Here is an 18,983-nt window from a genome sequence, read left to right on the forward strand (position 1 = left end):
TATATATATATATATATATATATATATGTATATATGTATATATATTACTTACATATTATTTTTGAAATACATATGTTGGTTTTTGATTATAATATATTATCATATTGATTGGTTTTTGATTATATATATTATCATATTGAGATATATATATATATATTTCACATATATTTCATTACGTAATCAAAAACCAACATATGTATTTCAAAAATAATATTTAAGTTATATATATATATATATCAAATAATATACGCAAATGAAATGTAATCGCTTCCCACCGCTGACTCCATCATTTCGTATTGTCGAACGTGGTATGCCTATTTTTACGGTTATGAGCCAATTAAACTCATAAAATGATTTAACAATTAATCGCTTTAAACACGCGAAATTTATAGCTAACATTCATGTTCGATCTTGTCAATTTATTATTTTTTTTTATCATTCCCATTCATAAAATAAACGCTTTTTGTAGCAACCTGTTGTTTTTATATCTGTAAATTGTAATGAAATAATCAGGTCGGACTAATGTCATTTTTATCATTTTTATGATTATTTTTTTTATAATAAGCAATGTCACTCTTTAAAATGATCCAATTATATTTTTTTAATGTTGATTAAGTTTCTTATATTTTACATTATTCGTATATTGCAACAAAAATTTAGTTCGCCAAGATAATTTCGATATTTATTTGCAAAAGGTATTTCAATTGATATTTATTTTACATCTAATCGCGTGGGCTTGCTGTTATGGGGAAAAGAAAAACAGAAAAATTTTCTTTTGCTAAAAAAACTAATAGAAACAAGGGAAGACCAATCGGATAATGAATCGGATGCAACGGATATGGAACTATGCGATAACAAAATTGAAATAGATAAGGAAGCCAATTATTATTCATTATTTGTATTCATTATACAGGATGTTCCAGATTTTAATGTTCAAACTTTGTCAGTATATTCTATGGCACAAAGTAAGAAAAAAATGTTATGTAAACATAGGTCATATAGAGCTTTATTAAGAAGTTATAACAAAAATTCAGAATAGGAATAGAAATCAACTAAAAAAAAAATAAAAAAAAGTCTTCGATCGTTGTCAATCATGTATTGTCAACAACGGTTATTAATACAATCCGAAATGTATTATTAATACATTTACATAGCTTACATAAACACACGGCATGTGCAAAATCTATTCAAGCCAATGCTTCACTATTCTAATGCAATTACTATTCCTATTCTGAATTTTTGTTATAACTTCTTAATAAAGCTCTATATGACCTATGTTTACATAACATTTTTTTCTTACTTTGTGCCATAGAATACACTAACAAAGTTTGAACATTAAAACCTGGGACACCCTGTATATCTCCTACCAAAAAAAGAGCCAGATTTATTTCTAATTCTGAAACTGAAAGTGCAGTTAAAGTTTCTCGTTATATAGCGTAAAAAATATTTGCAATGAAGTTTTTAATAATAAATCTTTCATTTAAATTAATTTGGAACTATCTTTTTGCAAGAGAATTCAATTTCGTTGTACGAGTCAAATTGGCTCGTATTATCAAAAATAGGTACATAATCAAGATCCATAAATCTACTGTTAAAAAGGACTTCTCGAAAATCTGCCGGATGAGATTCGACGAGGAGAGAAGATGTCTTCGCGGTATCGAGAGACTGGTATCTTCCGCGACTGTGGGCAGAATGTTAAATCTTGATACGAAGACGAACATCGTCGGTTTCAATTTTCTCGTTTTTCGTTTCTCGGGACCTCAGAATCGATCGGAATACGAAAAGCGAATCGAGGAACGCCCTCGCGTCTACGACACACGCTCCGAAAGCTTTCGATCGTTCGTAGATCCACCTTATTTATCGCACGGGATAATTTAATTGCCGTAGAAGCCTGTGAATCTTAAACAACTCGTAACCTTCCGTTGACTTCCAGCAGATTTCTAGCGAACTTCCAACCGTCCTCTCGACGCACGGAAACGCGATACCGTGTATCGTTTTCTCGATCCTGGCAATTAACTCTTCTCGATGCGGTGCAATTACTGCGGTCGACCTCCAAGTCCAACGCGAAACGCTCGATCTCGTATCGCGAACAAAGATCTATGCTCATTAGTCTTTTTCTCCGGCGTTTCATTTCTAATAGAGCTTTACTCACGACGATCCATGGCCGGCTGCGAAATCGTTTATCGTGTCCAAAATTATTTTAGCGTTATTACAAGGTTACGATCGTAAGGTCGTTGAAGAGAAAAATATATATATTGATATTGAAAAAAAATCAAAATGATTTCCTATTTTATTTTGATTTATTCTATAAACTATATGGACGAGGATATATATTTATTTCGTTATATTTATTTATTATTATTTATTTTTTCTACATGTTTAATAATTTTAAGTCCTAGCTAAGATCTAGTCAAAGTCATCCGAAGATCACAGTATAACAGTTCGTTGAATTCGACTTTACACGAGCTACAATAATATGAAGTAAAAAATAATGTATTTATATATATTATATATATATAAATTTATTTATTTATTTATATATATTATATATATATATAAATTTATTTATTTATTTACATATATTATATATATATATATATAAATTTATTTATTTATTTATATATATTTATCACGCAATTTAAAACAAATGAAGGCGATCTTGATCTTTCGAACTAAAACATTTTTCCTGAAATTTGTTAAATTGCAATCTGTAACTGGCCAAAAAGTGAGTAACTTTCGTTCGGAGCAATATTTTTAGTCAGACCGTCGGAAGTGCTCGAAAAAACGTGGCGACACAGTTTCGTGGAATTTCCTGTATATAGAACATTGATTAAAATGAGTTAATAACTTTATGAGTTATTAGAATGAAAGATTTCATTTGAATCTCCGACTAATGTTTTTAGCGCGATGTACCCGCGTATATAATTATTTAAAATAGCTAACATTTTGGATTTTGAATCTTCGAAGGGTCACCGATAAATGTATGCTAAAGCTTTTTCCGAAATGTAATACCTGAAAAATTTCATTTCGTACACGATAAACGTGTTTGCGACCCGCTGTGCGATCCCGTGAACCACCCAACCGTTCCGTCTACGGAATTTTGGTTCGACACGCGTATTCCAGGAAGTTGGTGCGGTCCAACCTCGGGCCAGAAGTGTTAGAAATGCTGGCCCAGACATTCGAACGGCAGAGACGATGTCCTCGGTCGGATCTCGCGACCCGAACGTGTTCGGAAGACCGAGTAAATCAATGCCGACATGCTCGTATTTCATTTCGCACTTGATCGCGGTTCGTGACTGCGGCTCGCGGCTGGCTTTCTGCTGGCTCGAGTGCTCCAGAAATCGTTTCGATCGGTTTCATCCGAGTCACTTTTAATTCCACGCTTAGGGCTGGAACAATACCATCGCGCCGTTCCTGGTCCAGTCTCGATCTCAAATCGGTCTCGATCCCGTAAAATCCTGTCGCGTTCATATTGCTCCGTGCCAATATCGTGCCGGCGTTCTCGATTCGATCAAATACATTACATATGCAGGTTATATCTCAGCCGAAGGAGGCCACGTAAATATCTCCGTTATTTTCGGAAATATCGAAGAACTTCGTCAACAAAAGTTGTTCAGTTTAGGAAGATCTATAAATACGGCGATAACAACATTTTTTATAGCTCGAGAATTTTCGAAGATTTCAAGGTCACCTTCACGTTTTTTAATTATAATCATATATCTTCGTATACGCTGTTTGATGCAGCTCGACGTTCTCTATACAAAAGTATTGACATATGTATGTCGAAAAATGATCAGTTTAGCAGATATTGTAACTGTAATTTCGTGGAATTTAGTGCGAATTTTGCTGTCCCTAAAAAACTATATTATACACGTTAACGTTTTCACAATTCATAAATTCACTTTTATCGGAAAATAACGCTAAAGATCTGCTGAACTAATAATAAAATATATACATATTCTATTGTATAACAAAAAAGGTATTTTTAACACGAATATCGCAATAAAATAATTCGCACAATAATAACGATGTATGTAATACAAAGTAATAAATAGACGGCGGATTGTTATGAAAAAAAAAATAAAAATTACCTGTATCAATTGCAAGATACAGAAGCTGCACAGACATATCTTTCGCTATTTATGTATTATGTCGAGTTGAAAATAATGCGTTAACGTATTTTTAAATTCTTTATATATTTCCACTGTTCATAAAATCCGCATTCTAGTAATAAATAATATAAAAAGATGTTACGTTGCATCAGCTTTGTTTGCGTCGCGTATGTAGCTGTGAAAATGTCGGTGATGGACCGACTGGAACGAAATACAGGCGGCCCCCGACTTTCGCGTATTCTACTTTCGCGCAATTCGCTATTTCGCACATTTAAAAAAATTCAACTTTGTAAGCCTTTGCGGTCGAATGTTCCCTCTGAGCGGACATCGTAAGTCGAGTAGGCTACATTGCATGTAATTGGATGCCCCCTCTCAGGGGACATCAGACTTTAGCCATCAGATTACAATGTTGTTCCGATCAAGAGGTCAAAACTTTGACAATTAAAAATACGAATGAAGCCTTTATGTTTTTTTTTTTAATTTAGGCAAATTTTTAACTATTAGGGAAGAATGCGATCCCAATGGAGAACGTATATCTCAAGTACGTTATAGAAATCTGTTATAGAAATCTTTATCACGAAAAGAAAAAAAAAGGAGGTACTCAACTAACTGTTGACAAGTTTATAAAGAAAACACCAGAAAGCTAAATAAATAAATAAATAAATACTTTAACCCGGAGGCCGATATATCGGCTCTTGCTGCACTGACGAGAAGTGCCAGAGCCGATATATCGGCCCGCGCCTTATAGCGCTTTATAATAACAAAATTTTACACATTTACAATATATAAATATAAATATTTATGTTATTATAATGAGGTATTATGCAAAATTATATCACAAATATATTTATGACAACATAATTTTGTTTCAGCAATGTTATATTACCTATAACAATTACATATTTCGGAAGAGATAATCCGTCCGGCGCTTACCATGTACCTTCGAGTTATTTTTTATGTTTGTTATGTAATATTATTTATCTTGTTACAAAATATATCAGAAATGCAAAGTATATACTTTGTAATAAATGATCTATATAAAATTATGGTGAAAAGATGACTTTTTGTATGTGCAAATACGTTTTTTGTAAGAGAGAACTGGACTTTTACTTTCTTTATGATCTTTTATACCTTTGTTATTTATATAATTTTCAATGAATATAGAAAAACTAGTGTCATTGTTTTGTTCTCTATCTCGTCCTTAATTTACTGCTTTTTGAATCATGTAAATATTGTTTCTTGTTTGGTTTTTATGAGCATTTTCCCAAACCCTAGTAAAACCGTGAAATTCGGCCAGTTATTCTCGCGTAGGCACCTCTTTTTCGCATGGCACTAAAAGGGTTAAAACACCGTTTTTGGTGCATATTTTTTTACATCCCTCTACTTTCGAACATTCAACATTCGCACACATTTTCAGGAACCAATTGTGTGCGAAAGTCGAGTGCACAATGCAGAACAGTGCACAATGCACTCTGTCCACGTCGTACCAGTCCCGTCTTGTTTCAGTAAAGTATTCTTTGGGTTTGATCGGAGCCAGACCGTGACCGGCACGGAACAGGAACGACACGTCTGGTCTAACTACTCAGATACAAATCAATGAAAGAACATTTGACCAAACCGGAAACAACTCGTACGATGTACAGCGTGTTTCAGTTCTAATGCGCGTCCACGTTGTCGTCGACGGCGATTCTACTAAATCGAACTCGTTCGTCCGCGCGTCCGATTCATTGGGAAACCCGACAGGATCGCGATAGGTCTTGAGGATTATCCTAAGTGCGCGTTCTCCCTCGAATTCTCGTGTGATCGAACGTTAACCCTTTGCACTCGAATGGCGACTCTGAGGCGCCACTAAAAATTGGTGTACTATTTTTCAAAATCATTCTAAGAGCATCGGACTCGTTTCTACTTGAAAAGAAACTATTAAAATGGCATTGTACTTGTCAACAGGCTCAATTTCATGTGCATAAGTCGCAATCAATTATATAAAATAGAACTACTGTAGATCAGAAATCATGTGTTTTGGACTTCGAATTCAAATAGCTTCGACCGCAAAGGGTTAAAACCGATTCGTCCTGGTTCGCGGACCTGCTTCGTCGCGCATGATAAACAAGCGGTGCAATTACGCGTAGCAATTATCGTAAAGCATCGCTGCTCCGTGCCAAGAGAAGACCACCATCTCCGTTTCTATCCTTGTGGCCCGACCGGTCGCATTGTCTCACGCTGGCAGAATACCAATGAATCGTCTCACGTTTCGCATCGGGACAGGTCGAACCTGGAAGCGATCCGAATACCATCCACCTTCCGCTTCCGTTTCGAAAGAGTTGTTGCATCCACTGCTACCGTGTTTAGCCAGGTAGCTAGGCGGCGGCGATCGATTGAGCGAAGGTTAATCAGGATTTTGCTTCTCTCTCTCTCTCTCTCTCTCTCTCTCTCTCTCTCTCAAAAGTTTCCTTGGACAGGTTTATCGGACGAACGTTGACGATAATTCCGAGTTCCCGGTTCGATTGCAGACCGATCGAACGCACTAAATTCCGTGAAGGAAAACAGCGTAAAAGTCGATTTTATTTAACTGGCATGCCGACCGCGGCAGGCGAGTGGAATGCTCGGAATGTTAATCGTTTAATGGACGTATAATCGGTTAATGGGAGCCTGCGTTGAAACCGAGGCTCGCTCGTGCGTGCCGCGTTGCGATCGCATCCACCACGATGATCGCTCTCGTTCTTCCTATTTTCGTCCGGCCGCCGCGCCGCGCCGTTCGAAATCCGATTCTTTCTTGAGCGAGTCGGCCTCTTCGAATATGTACTTGCGCGATGGACCGAATCGAACGGGGAACGTCGAAACGTTCGAGTCATAGAAGCTCGACGCCGAAAGGCGCGCGGAGAACGCACCCGCAGAGGGATAAATAAATTGAATGCGCGCAGGGCGTGGAATGATAAATGGTGACGACCAGCAGCATGGTGTATGAGGAGATAGTCGGGATACGGGGCAGCTGACCCCAGCCGCCGCGCACGCTTTTCACGCGCGAGATGCCCCACAACTTGAACTCCGCTTCCGCCAACACCGCCAACACCGTCAACACCAACACGGCTCCGAATCATCAGGCCTACGCGCACCATCCTTATCACCGACCCAACGGAGATGGACTCCAGCCAGAGGTATATTCGGCCCTGAAATTTTTCTTGTCTGTTGAGAAAAATCTCGAGAAATAACCTTGACACAACCTTGACGTAACCTTCGTTTCATTTTACCCCATGATTATTATTATTATTATTGGGTTGGCAACTAAGTAATTGCCGATTTCAGATTTATGATATCCGTAAATGTTATATTATAAAATTATTATTATTATTATTATTATGTTATTTTTTATTATCCGTGAATGTTAGCAACTGGACAAATTGAATGCAGCGGTCAAGGAAAAGCGACCAGAATTGGTCAATCGTAAAGGTGTCATTTTCCACCAGCACAATGTTAGGCCGCACACGTCTTTGTCCATTCGGCAAAAATTGATGGATATTGGTTGGGAATTGATGTTACACCCACCATATAACCCTGATCTCGCGCCATCGGATTACCACTTATTTCGATCCCTGGACAACTCCCTTCGTGGTGAAACTTTTAATGACGACGACGCTGTAAAATCTCACTTAACTCAGTTTTTGGCCGAAAAGGATCAGACTTTCTACGAGCGTGGAATTTTCAAGTTGTCAGAGGGATGGCAAAAGGTCATCGAACAAAATGGAAAATACATTACAGATTAAACTTCATTCCAAGTAAAAAAAAAATTTTTATTTCATTGAACAAATCGGCAATTACTTAGTTGCCAACCCAATAGATCCACAGTAGCGAGCATATAAATAGGGAAATGTATGCAGGGTATCCCATTTAAGTTTCGAGTGTAAAAAATCTCGTAGTCACGTAGTTTAAAAAGAGACAGTTCGTTCTTTTTTTCAAATCATATGTTTGCAAGATTTTTTACAATCTCAACTCAGATTGGACAGCCTGTATATAGTATTTTTGAATCCATAAATCTGTGCGAAATTTTTAGAAAGTTACTTTCTTTTCTTACAGAAATTAGAGTAACAGGATTCTTTAAATATGACGTGGAACAGATTTATGGAGCTAAAATACAATATTACTTTCGTTCAAACTATCCTTGGTTGAAGGGTTAATTTCTTCCTCGAAGTAAAAAACGGACAGAAATGAAAGCTTTTGAAGCCATTTTGAACTCTAAATCCAATATAGTTTTTTCTTCTAACTTAAACGTGTAACGCATTTCATGCATACGAAATTAAGTCTTATGAACGACATAACATTTACACGTTTAACAGTTTTCTTGACTCTTTACGCTCGAAGCTATTTTAAATCTGAATCTAAAGCAGAACCTATACAATATTTAAATTTTTAAGAGTTCTCTAAAGTATAAACAAATCTGATGATCTGCAAATTACTTCCAAATATGATATAACAATTTTTAGTCGATGTTTCAGTATGAAAAGGCATAAAATTGCTATCTACAAGAGAAAGAAGTGCGTTCGTAAAAGTGAGCAACATTTTCGTTTCATTTTCACCGCAAGAAATCTTTCAATCGCTCAAAGAAACTTCCTCCCTTATTTTTAGCTTTCATAGAATCGCGTGTAAAAAAGAAAAACCGAGAATTTTCGTAAAACTTCAGAATCTAGGTCAGGGGAGCTCGTGCTACATTTTCGTATTCTTTTCCTGGTTGATCTCAGAAAGAACCGGTGGAGTTCGACACGTCGCACCTGCGGGGCGCGCCGGCCGAGGTCGAGGCCCTGGTGCACAACATCAAAGAGGTGGCGCAGCAATTCCTCTACCATTGGAGAACATTCCCGATCGTGCTTCCACCGCCGTTGTCCACCTGCACGGAACCGGAAGACACGCTCGCCAGGAAGAAGCACCACCTGAGAGACCTGTTCGTCGCGCCCAGCTTCGACGAGCTGGACTCGGTCGCCGTGGACAGCAAGGGCGAGCCTAGGAGGCTGACCAAGAAACAGCTGGAGAGCATCAGCAAACGGGGGTAGGTTCCATTCGCCCACGGCTCTCTCCGTTCCTTGCGTCGTCCTTTCACCGCGCGGGCTGGAATCGGATGTATTCGACTGCCACCCTCGCATCCTCGATCCACAAGTTGTGCACAAACGTCAGGGGATTCCATATTTCTCGCGGTCGAAATCTTTCTCTCCCGCTGAAACCAGCCAACGGATCTGCGATCCATCTTCTTCCTCGGAGTCCCTTGAGAAAAACGCTTTCCAAACACGATACCAAGTAGCGAGCGTATTGGCGTAGAGTTAGAGATTAGCGATTCCGATCCAGGTAATACCGCACTGGTATGTAGACGCTTCACGATAGAAGATTGCAGATACGAATAGATCGAAGCTGTAGCACCGTGAACGCTATAGTGTCTCTCCCGTTTCAAGTTGTACGTCGCGCGCTGTAGCGTAGTTAGTTAGAGCGTGTAAAAGGGAAGAGGGTTGAAAAAAGGAAGCATCCCGACCGTGTCGAATCGCCCGATTTGTCCTTCTACCTGTGCGTCCCTACGAAAAACTAGGGGCCTCTCGTTCCCGCGATTCTATGCAACACGGTTATTCTAACGATTTTTGTAAAGCTTTCAGAAGGAGAAGTACGGAAAACCGAAGAAGCTGAATGCCACTCAATTGGAGAGCATTCGAAGATGCGGGTATGTCATGCATCAGCGTCACACAATATTCACCGAACGACGGATCGATAGTCTCTCTCTCGTGGCAGTGACTTAGAGACTGGAATCATTCGTTCTCGTGACGTGACCTCTGACGACGGACGCCACGTGTTCCTCCCGACAAAACTAGTTAACGAAAAATTCTCTCACCGAAGACGATCCTACGAGACAGCATGATCGTTGTTGCGATATCTTGCACACCGCACACCCGACTCGTCTCTCACAGAGCGTAGAAAAAACCGAGGCCGAACTATACGACAATACTGTATGATAGCGGACTGTTGAACAGTGGCTCTACTTGTCGCAAGAGGTTGCGCTTTTCACCCATGGTGCTAGATCGAAAGAGTTCAGCATCGGCCACCCTCGTCTGCAAGAATCCACTGTTGAACGTCGCGCTGCACAAGGTTTTAGGATGTATGCTACAATAGTGTCCACGCAGCTTGCCGCAATACTTTTATTTTCATGGCTAATTTTGCTGTACATAATGGTTCGCCGAAACCTTTTCTTTTTTTTTTTCGTAGCCTCTTAGCTTTGTAGCCTTTGTAATCTGTTTGATTGGTTTTGGTTCCACCAAAGAGGATAGACAAGGATTCGTAGCTTTGCGTTACACACCACGGGGAAGAACCGCACTATAACGTTACGGGAAAGGAAACACGTTCCCAACTTATTCGTCCCTGTCTCTCTATCTCTCGCTCTCTTTACCCAGAAAACTCCCCAAAAGAAAGAAAGAAAGAAAGAAAGAAAATGTGTAAAACCACTCGTGTATGTGAATGTTGTTTCGTTTACAAGTATAGAGAACCAGTAGATTCGTGCCGCTTCTTCGTCCTGGCGTTGATCAACTTGACGATCGGCTCGTTTTTCAGGGAATTCGAGGTCGACTCGATCAACTTCGCGGGACAGACTCATCGATGGAGATTAAGCGGATTGTTGCAGCGAGGGCGGGACAGGAGACGGGATGCTCTGCTCCGGGACCTTGCCCTGGCGACCAGGTTCATCGTGGTCACGGCGAAAGCCAGGCTGGTGTCTCACTGTTTCAGCGTTTCGCAGTCCCTGAAGGCGTTCTTGACAGGACTGTTGCGACTTCTTGGTAATTCAGGATCTTGACATCCCTTGAATTCTCGATTGTCCTTGGAAAATAATGTTGACGTGTTGTTCGCTCTTCTTTAGACATTATAATTGGTGTACCATCGCTTCAAGCGCACAATCTGGATGCAAAAATCAGGGAAGAACGTTGTCGCTACTTGGTCGCCGAGTTGGTATGTAGGGTAAGTTTCGGAGCAATCGCTGATCATATCGATGATTCCACGGACCCGATGAAATTATTTGAACATTACCATCTCAGCCGGAGTATGAGGACTCGCTTGAACTGCTATGCGGATTCGTCCGGAAACAGCTTCGACGGGCAACTATGGAGAAGTTCGAGGTGGAGAGGGAATTGTCGCAACTTTTACCGATCCCAGTTCCTTTTGTATTCGGGACACCTGGTGGAGCGGTGGTTGACCTTAGATTATTTAGCAGAGACACTATCAGAAAAGCTTTACCGATTCTAGTTGCTATTTCGGAGAGAGAGACACGAGGCTGGTTTCTGCATTTCAGAGAAAGACTGATATCGGAGTTGAGAGCTCGAAAAAAGCCGGACGAAGAGATCGAGAAAGTATGTGTTCTTCTTCGTCTTCAAATCTTCTTCTTCTTCGTCTTTGTTCTAACAAATGCCCTTCGGTTCGCAGGAGGTCAACGAAGCAGTTATGCGCGAGTACCTACAAAGGGTTTTCTCGAATATATTGTCTCATCCGGATATACTCGATCTTGGTAACGGAATTGCTCAGCTTCTGGTGCAACAGGCGCAATCGGTCGTGCTGATGCACCGAGCGGTAGAAACGGTGCAACGACAGTTGCTGCAGACCAAGGAATCGCTAAGACGTCACATCGAAAATGAACACCCGGTACTCTCGCGAATAGAGCCCTGGATGCGGGACAGAATGAGAGAGGTGGAGGAGAAGTTCATAGAGGACTGCGAATGGAGTGCTCACGAGGAAGCTCTGACTCTCTGCACCAATCAGAATCTACAACAAACGGTCTACTTTCTTAATCGCGATTTAACTTTTATGAAAGAGGTATCTAGAACGATCCGTGTATCGACGAAATAGTAGCGTTTCTTTCTTGCGAAGAGAATACCGATGATGTACTTTTACTTTTCTCAGAGGGAACCAGTTTTATTGAAAGAACTGCGAAAAGTTAAAACACCAACAAGAAGCTTCCAATGGCCGACTCAAATATGGCTTCCAAAGAACTGGATCGTCAGGCGTAATTTCCAAGGCCAGTCGGAAATTATACCAACGGTGCTGAGCAACACTCCGACGTCTATTACAACTCCCCGCGCAGATCCAAGTCAACCGGTCTTTTTAGTCGAGAGAGAAATACTTCACACGACTACGACAAGGTATGCAACTTTTAATCTAAGATTATTGGACCAACAGAACTTGTTTAACGTTCGATTTTATGTCTGAAATCAGGTGGCCTATGTGGCGTTGGATAAACTACGTAGCCAGGACATGGTGTTGGACTTGGAACGCTATGTTCCTGTTGGGCGTTGCAGTGCCGTGGTGTAGCCCGGTCTCCATTAGAGCCTTGTTGCTCGTGCAATCGTTTACCCCCGATCTAGAATTAAGTCAGCTAAACGGCACCTTGTTCCCCAGAAAGTCTTCTCAAATGCCCACCCTTTGTTCTCGATTAATCGCACTTTGGCGACACATCAGCAAAAGTCGGACGCACTTCGAAACAGAACCAGATACCGGTAAGTTGAATTCATAGACGCATATATTTCCTGACGATTGATCAGCGATAATTAAACTTTACATTGTCGAACAATGGTTTCGTTTAACAGGATTTATTGGCAAAGGAATGACAAGGCATTTAAACAGACTATGGAATTATGGCGTCAAGGGACTGCTAGGAACACTTGTAATATTATTTGTTTTTCCTGTTGTTTGTATACTGACGAGCCTGGGATCACTTCTCGTTGCACTGACCGCAGTTTTGTGGTTCGTTGACAATCCAATCCTCGATACTTCACGCTCACGTGTTTGAGGAATTGATAATTAAACAAAATTGTTTTAGGATGCCTGTAATTACCATGGCACTGCACGCGTTCATGGCGCTTATCATGGATCTTGATAGCCCAGAACCAAGTAGGAATCGATACTTAGTCATTATGGAGGCATTAGTTTGGAATATCGGCATTCAAGGATGTCTACAGCCGATCGCAGCGTTAATCGTAGCTCTTCTTTTCTGCCCCATCATTTCTTTCCTGATACTTACAGGTATTGTGCAACGATGGCATATTTAACTCCAAGTACTATATAATCACACAGTGTCTATAAACTCTGTTGTTTTTTGTTTGGGTTAGTTTCTGTGATACGTTACTGGATTAGAGTGTTCTGGGACACGGTTATGTTTCATTTAGTAATAAAGAACAGGGGTCGCATACCTGCCAGCGATAGCTTTGTAGTGAAACGAATAGCCGGACCAGGATTGACGTCCGATTACTATTATCAAGTGCGTAATCGTATACTATCAATCCAAAGTAATCGAACGGTCAACTTGTTGACTGGTCTCTTCTTTTCGTTTCTAGATCAAGCCAGAACAAGCGCTAGCCGCTTTCGAAGCGAAACTAGAGCTGGACGAGTTGCTGGCCTTCCAGCAGGAGACAGAACGATTGATCACTCAACCGCAGAGAGACTTCACGCAATTCGTCGAGGCTTGTTTTGGCCCATTCGCTGCTAGTCTAGCCAAGACAAAGGATCCGTACAGATCGCTCGAAAAGGAAGCCAAAGATCTAATCGCTGTATTACACGAGAAACTAGATAGACGTAGGAAGAATTTGCAAACAGGTCTCGGAATGGTCGTGAGAAGCAAAATAAAGCTGACTACTTTCGACCTGAAGGTAATTGCCGGTGTCTAGAGTGTTTTCGTTTTATGACGTTGCATTCGGAATTGAAGCCATTTTTTCGCAATGGTACAGGTAGTGATACAACAGGGAGCACTCATGTTAGAACGCCTCTATCCTACTCACGTGTTCGCGAGATTGTCAGGAAACGAGGAAGATTTTTGGGAGAATAAAGGGTTAAGCGTCAGCGACTGGGCTGGTCTGGCTGGCCTGATGTACGCGGACATATTCAGTTTAAACTTCCTCCAGCCTCTCGACGACGCGGACACCAAGTTCAGACTGGAACCGCACCCGGGGGTTGATCTGTCGCGTTATACCGACATGGTTCACAGTACTGAACTCGGCGGCACAAATGGCCCGGACTTGTTGGGAGCAGTTTACGCACCACGCGGGAATATACAAGTTTACAGCCCTTACTTGGAGGTCTCGGCGTTCAATCCACGAGCCAAGCAAACCAGCAACAGTAGAAAGTCTGAGAAACGAAGGTAAATGAAACGGAGGCTGTAGAAAGTAGGACATCAGAGTGTTTGAAGTATCTACACAAGTACATGTGTCTTGTTTCACAGTGATACCGGGGGGCTTTTAACGTCAACGAGAAACAAACGGCGAGCAACCACAACAAACGGTGTCACTGAAGCACGCTGGCAGCCGTGGAAACGTCAGATCCGTCCTTATAGCGCGGAGAAACTGCAAATTCCTCTTCCCATCCCTCATCCAGCGCACATAGCTGTTACAATTCATAATCGCGACTCCGAGAATCCGATTCCACTGGATTCAGAGCTGTGTCAGAACATACTGAGAGCGATCGAAGAATCGCCCGGTGAAATGTCCACAGAGTACGTTAGCCGCTACAGAGGAGCGGCAGATTCCAGCTTCGACTCCGTAGCGTCGCAGTCCTCAGTTTCTATCGAAACTGGTTTGGACAAAGACAACGATACGCAGGAGACCACTAATATTGAGAAAGAGAGCGAAACTTACCACTGGACGTTATCAAATTGGGGAGGTGGTATAACCAGAAGAAGAAACAATTCTGGTTCCATAAAAGTCGATTTAGCATCCCCGGAAGATGTTACTCTGGACACGGATACTACCAGAGTGGTGTTCAGTACCTACGGGACAACTGTTTAAGTTTAGATCACTATTACATCAGGTAAATAATATATTATAGAAATTATATATATATATATATATATAGGTGCGAATAGAAGACAACTGAAGATAAGACAGAAACCGATATAATAGCGTAAGGTACGATCTTTTTGTCTATATAATTTTATAAATTTGCATTTATTTATTTGACTTTTAACGCTATCGAGTATATTAAGTACACGTTTTGTCGTTGCAAATTGAATTGAATTGAACTGAAACTTTTTTGAATGCATATATTTTCAACAAGGTCATAAGACATATAATGCTCTCGTGAATTTGATTTAGTTATACTTTTCTATGTATATCGTTTAAACCTATCTCCGACAAGGTTACATTTAAGAACAACGAATAAGTAAGAGCTTCATTCTACTTTTCAATGCTACTGTATCGCCAAGTACGGTATTCAAACACATCACAAAACCATAGATATACATATAGGTGGATATATATATCACCAAGAATTATTCAAGTCATTATACATCAGAATTTTTTTAAACTAATTCAAAAGAATTCATCACGCGTAGGCATAATAATTAGTACGTATCCGAATAAAGTTTAGTCAAATTTTCATTAATCTACATAGTATTATTTATGTATTAACTGTGCATTGCTACCGTTTTCAATGCAATATGGATGCTATATTTTGTGCCTAATTGAAGATCTATTGAATCTATATTAAGTAGCTAACCAGTGGAGAACGATCAACTTTCATTTGCTAATTTATCTGCCAAAAAACTCTTCGATCCAATTTTGTTACAATATATCTAGAGTAATATAGATTAAATGTCGATTTTATTAATTTTTAATTGTGCTTTTTCGGGTGTTCCTGATTGATAAATTAATCTGTGACTATTTCTAAGAGTATTAAGTTCTTATGGAAATTAAGTGAATTCCTGTGGTCGATATAATCATAAGTATAGAATGCTCATCTGCAAAGTCTGGGATGTCATTACAGATTCATAACTTTTCTGTACACGGATTATAAACGGAGTCGAGAATAAATAGAAGTTTAGTGTGTGAACGGCCAGCTCCATTAAAAAGCCTCTTGAAATACATGTTACAAGAAATTATATAACATTCATATTAATATATTGTACATAGATAGTTTAATTGTATAAATAAACTTGTAATGTAACGATACTTCAAATACAGTTTCTTGTTGCTTACGGTAAAAGACATTTAAATAAGTTAACAAACGTTTGCTCTCTCTCTCTCTCTCTCTCTCTTTCTCTCTCTCTCTCTCTCTCTCTCTCTCTCTCACTCTCTCTCTCTCTCTCTCTCTCTCTCTCTCTCTTGCAATATTCACACTATACATGTGAGATAAAACTGTAGGGTTACTTCATTCTGAACTGTTCAGAAAGTTTGAAGCTGCCAGTAGGTATATTAAAAGCATCGTTTGAGAATCATTACTTAATTCCATTTCAGTCATATCATAATCAAGGAATAATTCAACATTGACCATTAAATTACTTTAATATCTCTAAACAGATAATCCATTTGTATGCGTATAAAGACCCATCGATAAAATATTTAAATGGCTAAACATTTTTGTAATTGTATACAATTATGTTTTATGTTATTTTTATATGTATTACTATCGACATACGTACGTTTAAGAATTATATGCATAATTCGATGTTAAACTTGTTTGAATTTGCGTTTGGATTTTCATCGATGGTATACGTCACAAGATATAATGCTTTTCGCTGTATCGATAACATAAAAACATTCTACAAAAATATAACTTACATTATATACGAAAAGCGAACATTATACTATTTCGACTCTTGGATGTGTATTCATTGAAACATGTAGTAGCAATGCGTGTATGCGTACAACGGCAGTCACACAATGTAAAACGTTCTTAATTAATAACAAATGCAATGTATTGCAAGAAATCGTTTATATATTTGGATCATGGTGTTATCTGATTCATGCTTCAATACAATCGAATTAAAAAATATAGAATTTAAAAATAATGAAACTTTTCTGACTTTCAGATAGGTACATCTAAGATACAGTTTGAGTTTAAGGACATACATGCATTACATTTTGCAGAATGTAATTAACGAGATATTTAAAAAATTACTAACTGGCATCAGGTGGAAATATTAATAATAGATATTTAAATCTAGATGTCGTAAATTATAGAAATTATTAATTAATTATACCATTGCCATTTTTTGACCAGTCTTTGTTTGCCGTCAAACCAAACTAAGTAGTAGTTAAGAATCTCAGCACTCCATTTCGAAATGGAAGGCACATTTTGGAAATTGCCTCTGCATTTACTAATACAAATGCACAAGTCCATCCAATGGAAAACATTCAATGAAGATGCTGTTATAGTTTGAACAACTATATGGTTAATATTTGCATAATATCCATCCAGGAGTGCTCAATATTAATGCGAATCTAAGTGTGTCTGATGGCAAACAGAATAAAGCAATATATAAAATTAAGAAACCTATTTTAACAAAAAGAAAGATGGGTGTAATATTTCTTAAGTTATACTTCAAAATTATGATTCTTTGGAATTACTTTACTGATCTCTATTATATGTGTAATCATTATGATTTCTCCATCTTGTTTACATTGAAAAGCTGATAATTTGAAAGCACAAAAACTGCACTATTAATTCTCTGAAACACAGCTTGAATATGTACTTGAATATTAGCTTGACTCTTAATAATTGTGATTCAACTATTCTAGAAAATTAAATACGTTACCCGACTCTCTTTTAATGGCTACGCAATTGAAAACCTGTATAAATTTTTAGAACTGCATGTTTCAAGGGATTAAAACCATATGTTTACTAAGGCAAACGATTTTAAAACAGAGAGGTTTAAAGTAGAGTACCTCTGGAACGTTATAACTTCTTATGGAGTGATATTGACATGGAAATGGACAGAAAATGAGTAGTATGAATTGTAATAGATTTTAAAAGAGTAGACGGAAATTAGTATCATGAATATAGCATTAATCAAACATGCATACGTACAAACCAAATGTGTATTATTTTCATATAATGTAAAGGCATCATATTTTTATCAGTCTGATGAATGATTCGCATTTAGTTTATGTCTAAGTATGATAGTGTACTACACGACTTTATTTAATTATTCCGTAGACAAGAACATAATTGTACAAAAACAAATAAGTTACGAATGGAATATACAGAACGTATTTGCAATACTACTGGAACTAATAAACAACTTGAAATCATTGTTAGCCGCCAATATACATAGAAATTTAAATTGCGCAAAAGAATGTTGTAGTTGCAAGAGCCTTAAGTTTCTCTTGATTAAGATTTTGTTCCCATTGTCGCCGTTAAAATGCAAAACTTGTATAAAACTATGAATAATCTGAAGGCATATTTGTATATGTAAAATATTAGCTGCATAGCTTTACAGTTTATTGCAAAGTCTTTCTTTCCCATTTAGAGTTATTTACAGCAGAAATCGTGGGATAGATAGAGAATTATGTACCATGCTCCACTACATATTGTATGTAGCTTTTTCTCAATATTATCATAAATTTTTTGTATACATTAAACATAAGTGTGATGAAAAGAACGCCTACATTATCGTCTAATCCTTCTTACTCGGTAATAAAAAAAATGTTCAATATTCTTCCGCAATTACATAGTATCATTATAAAGATACGAGTACAAGAGGTATATAAACTGGGTAATGACGATTAAAATTAACAAATAAAATTATATTGCGTCTCGATTTCTTTTTATTTTCAATTTTACGATACAGCAATTATATATTTTATAACCCTGTAAATAATCTTCTGTTAAAAAGTAGTTTCCGTCACAATACTTGGTCTATGCTGTTAATTTTTCAATGAAAGAAGCGTACACATAGTATGCAATAAATTAGTATGCATCGCTTGATTAGTAATGTTGACAAAATATGTTGAACGTATTCAATTCTAATTGGTCTGAGTTGTAAACGTTCCGATTCGCAATGTATGTATGCAAATGTACATACAGGGTGTCCGTTTCATCTGGAAATCCAGAATATCTCATAAACTACGAAAGGTAGTGGAAAAATGTTCG

General features: G+C 38.5%; 1 protein-coding gene across 3 annotated transcripts in view; it reads left to right on the top strand.

Moving 5' to 3' along the window:
• Positions 1-18,651, top strand: part of LOC117222903 (uncharacterized) — a 49,526-nt gene extending 30,875 nt beyond the window's left edge. For 2 of the 3 annotated variants that reach the window (XM_033474929.2, XM_033474928.2), the window contains exons 2-16: positions 7,034-7,267; positions 8,846-9,150; positions 9,736-9,807; positions 10,689-10,912; positions 10,993-11,090; positions 11,168-11,479; positions 11,553-11,939; positions 12,027-12,265; positions 12,339-12,619; positions 12,710-12,866; positions 12,943-13,145; positions 13,232-13,380; positions 13,457-13,768; positions 13,847-14,256; positions 14,338-18,651. In XM_033474929.2, coding sequence (XP_033330820.1) covers positions 7,139-7,267; positions 8,846-9,150; positions 9,736-9,807; positions 10,689-10,912; positions 10,993-11,090; positions 11,168-11,479; positions 11,553-11,939; positions 12,027-12,265; positions 12,339-12,619; positions 12,710-12,866; positions 12,943-13,145; positions 13,232-13,380; positions 13,457-13,768; positions 13,847-14,256; positions 14,338-14,899 — 3,840 coding nt within the window. In that variant the 5' untranslated portion in view covers positions 7,034-7,138 and the 3' untranslated portion in view covers positions 14,900-18,651. The remainder of the gene's footprint in view (positions 1-7,033; positions 7,268-8,845; positions 9,151-9,735; positions 9,808-10,688; positions 10,913-10,992; positions 11,091-11,167; positions 11,480-11,552; positions 11,940-12,026; positions 12,266-12,338; positions 12,620-12,709; positions 12,867-12,942; positions 13,146-13,231; positions 13,381-13,456; positions 13,769-13,846; positions 14,257-14,337) is intronic. The other variant, XM_076525531.1, reaches the window with a different exon arrangement.
• The last annotated feature ends 332 nt before the right edge of the window (positions 18,652-18,983 follow it).

The sequence above is a fragment of the Megalopta genalis genome, chromosome 12 (genome assembly GCF_051020955.1).
Source record: "Megalopta genalis isolate 19385.01 chromosome 12, iyMegGena1_principal, whole genome shotgun sequence".
NCBI lineage: Eukaryota > Metazoa > Arthropoda > Insecta > Hymenoptera > Halictidae > Megalopta > Megalopta genalis.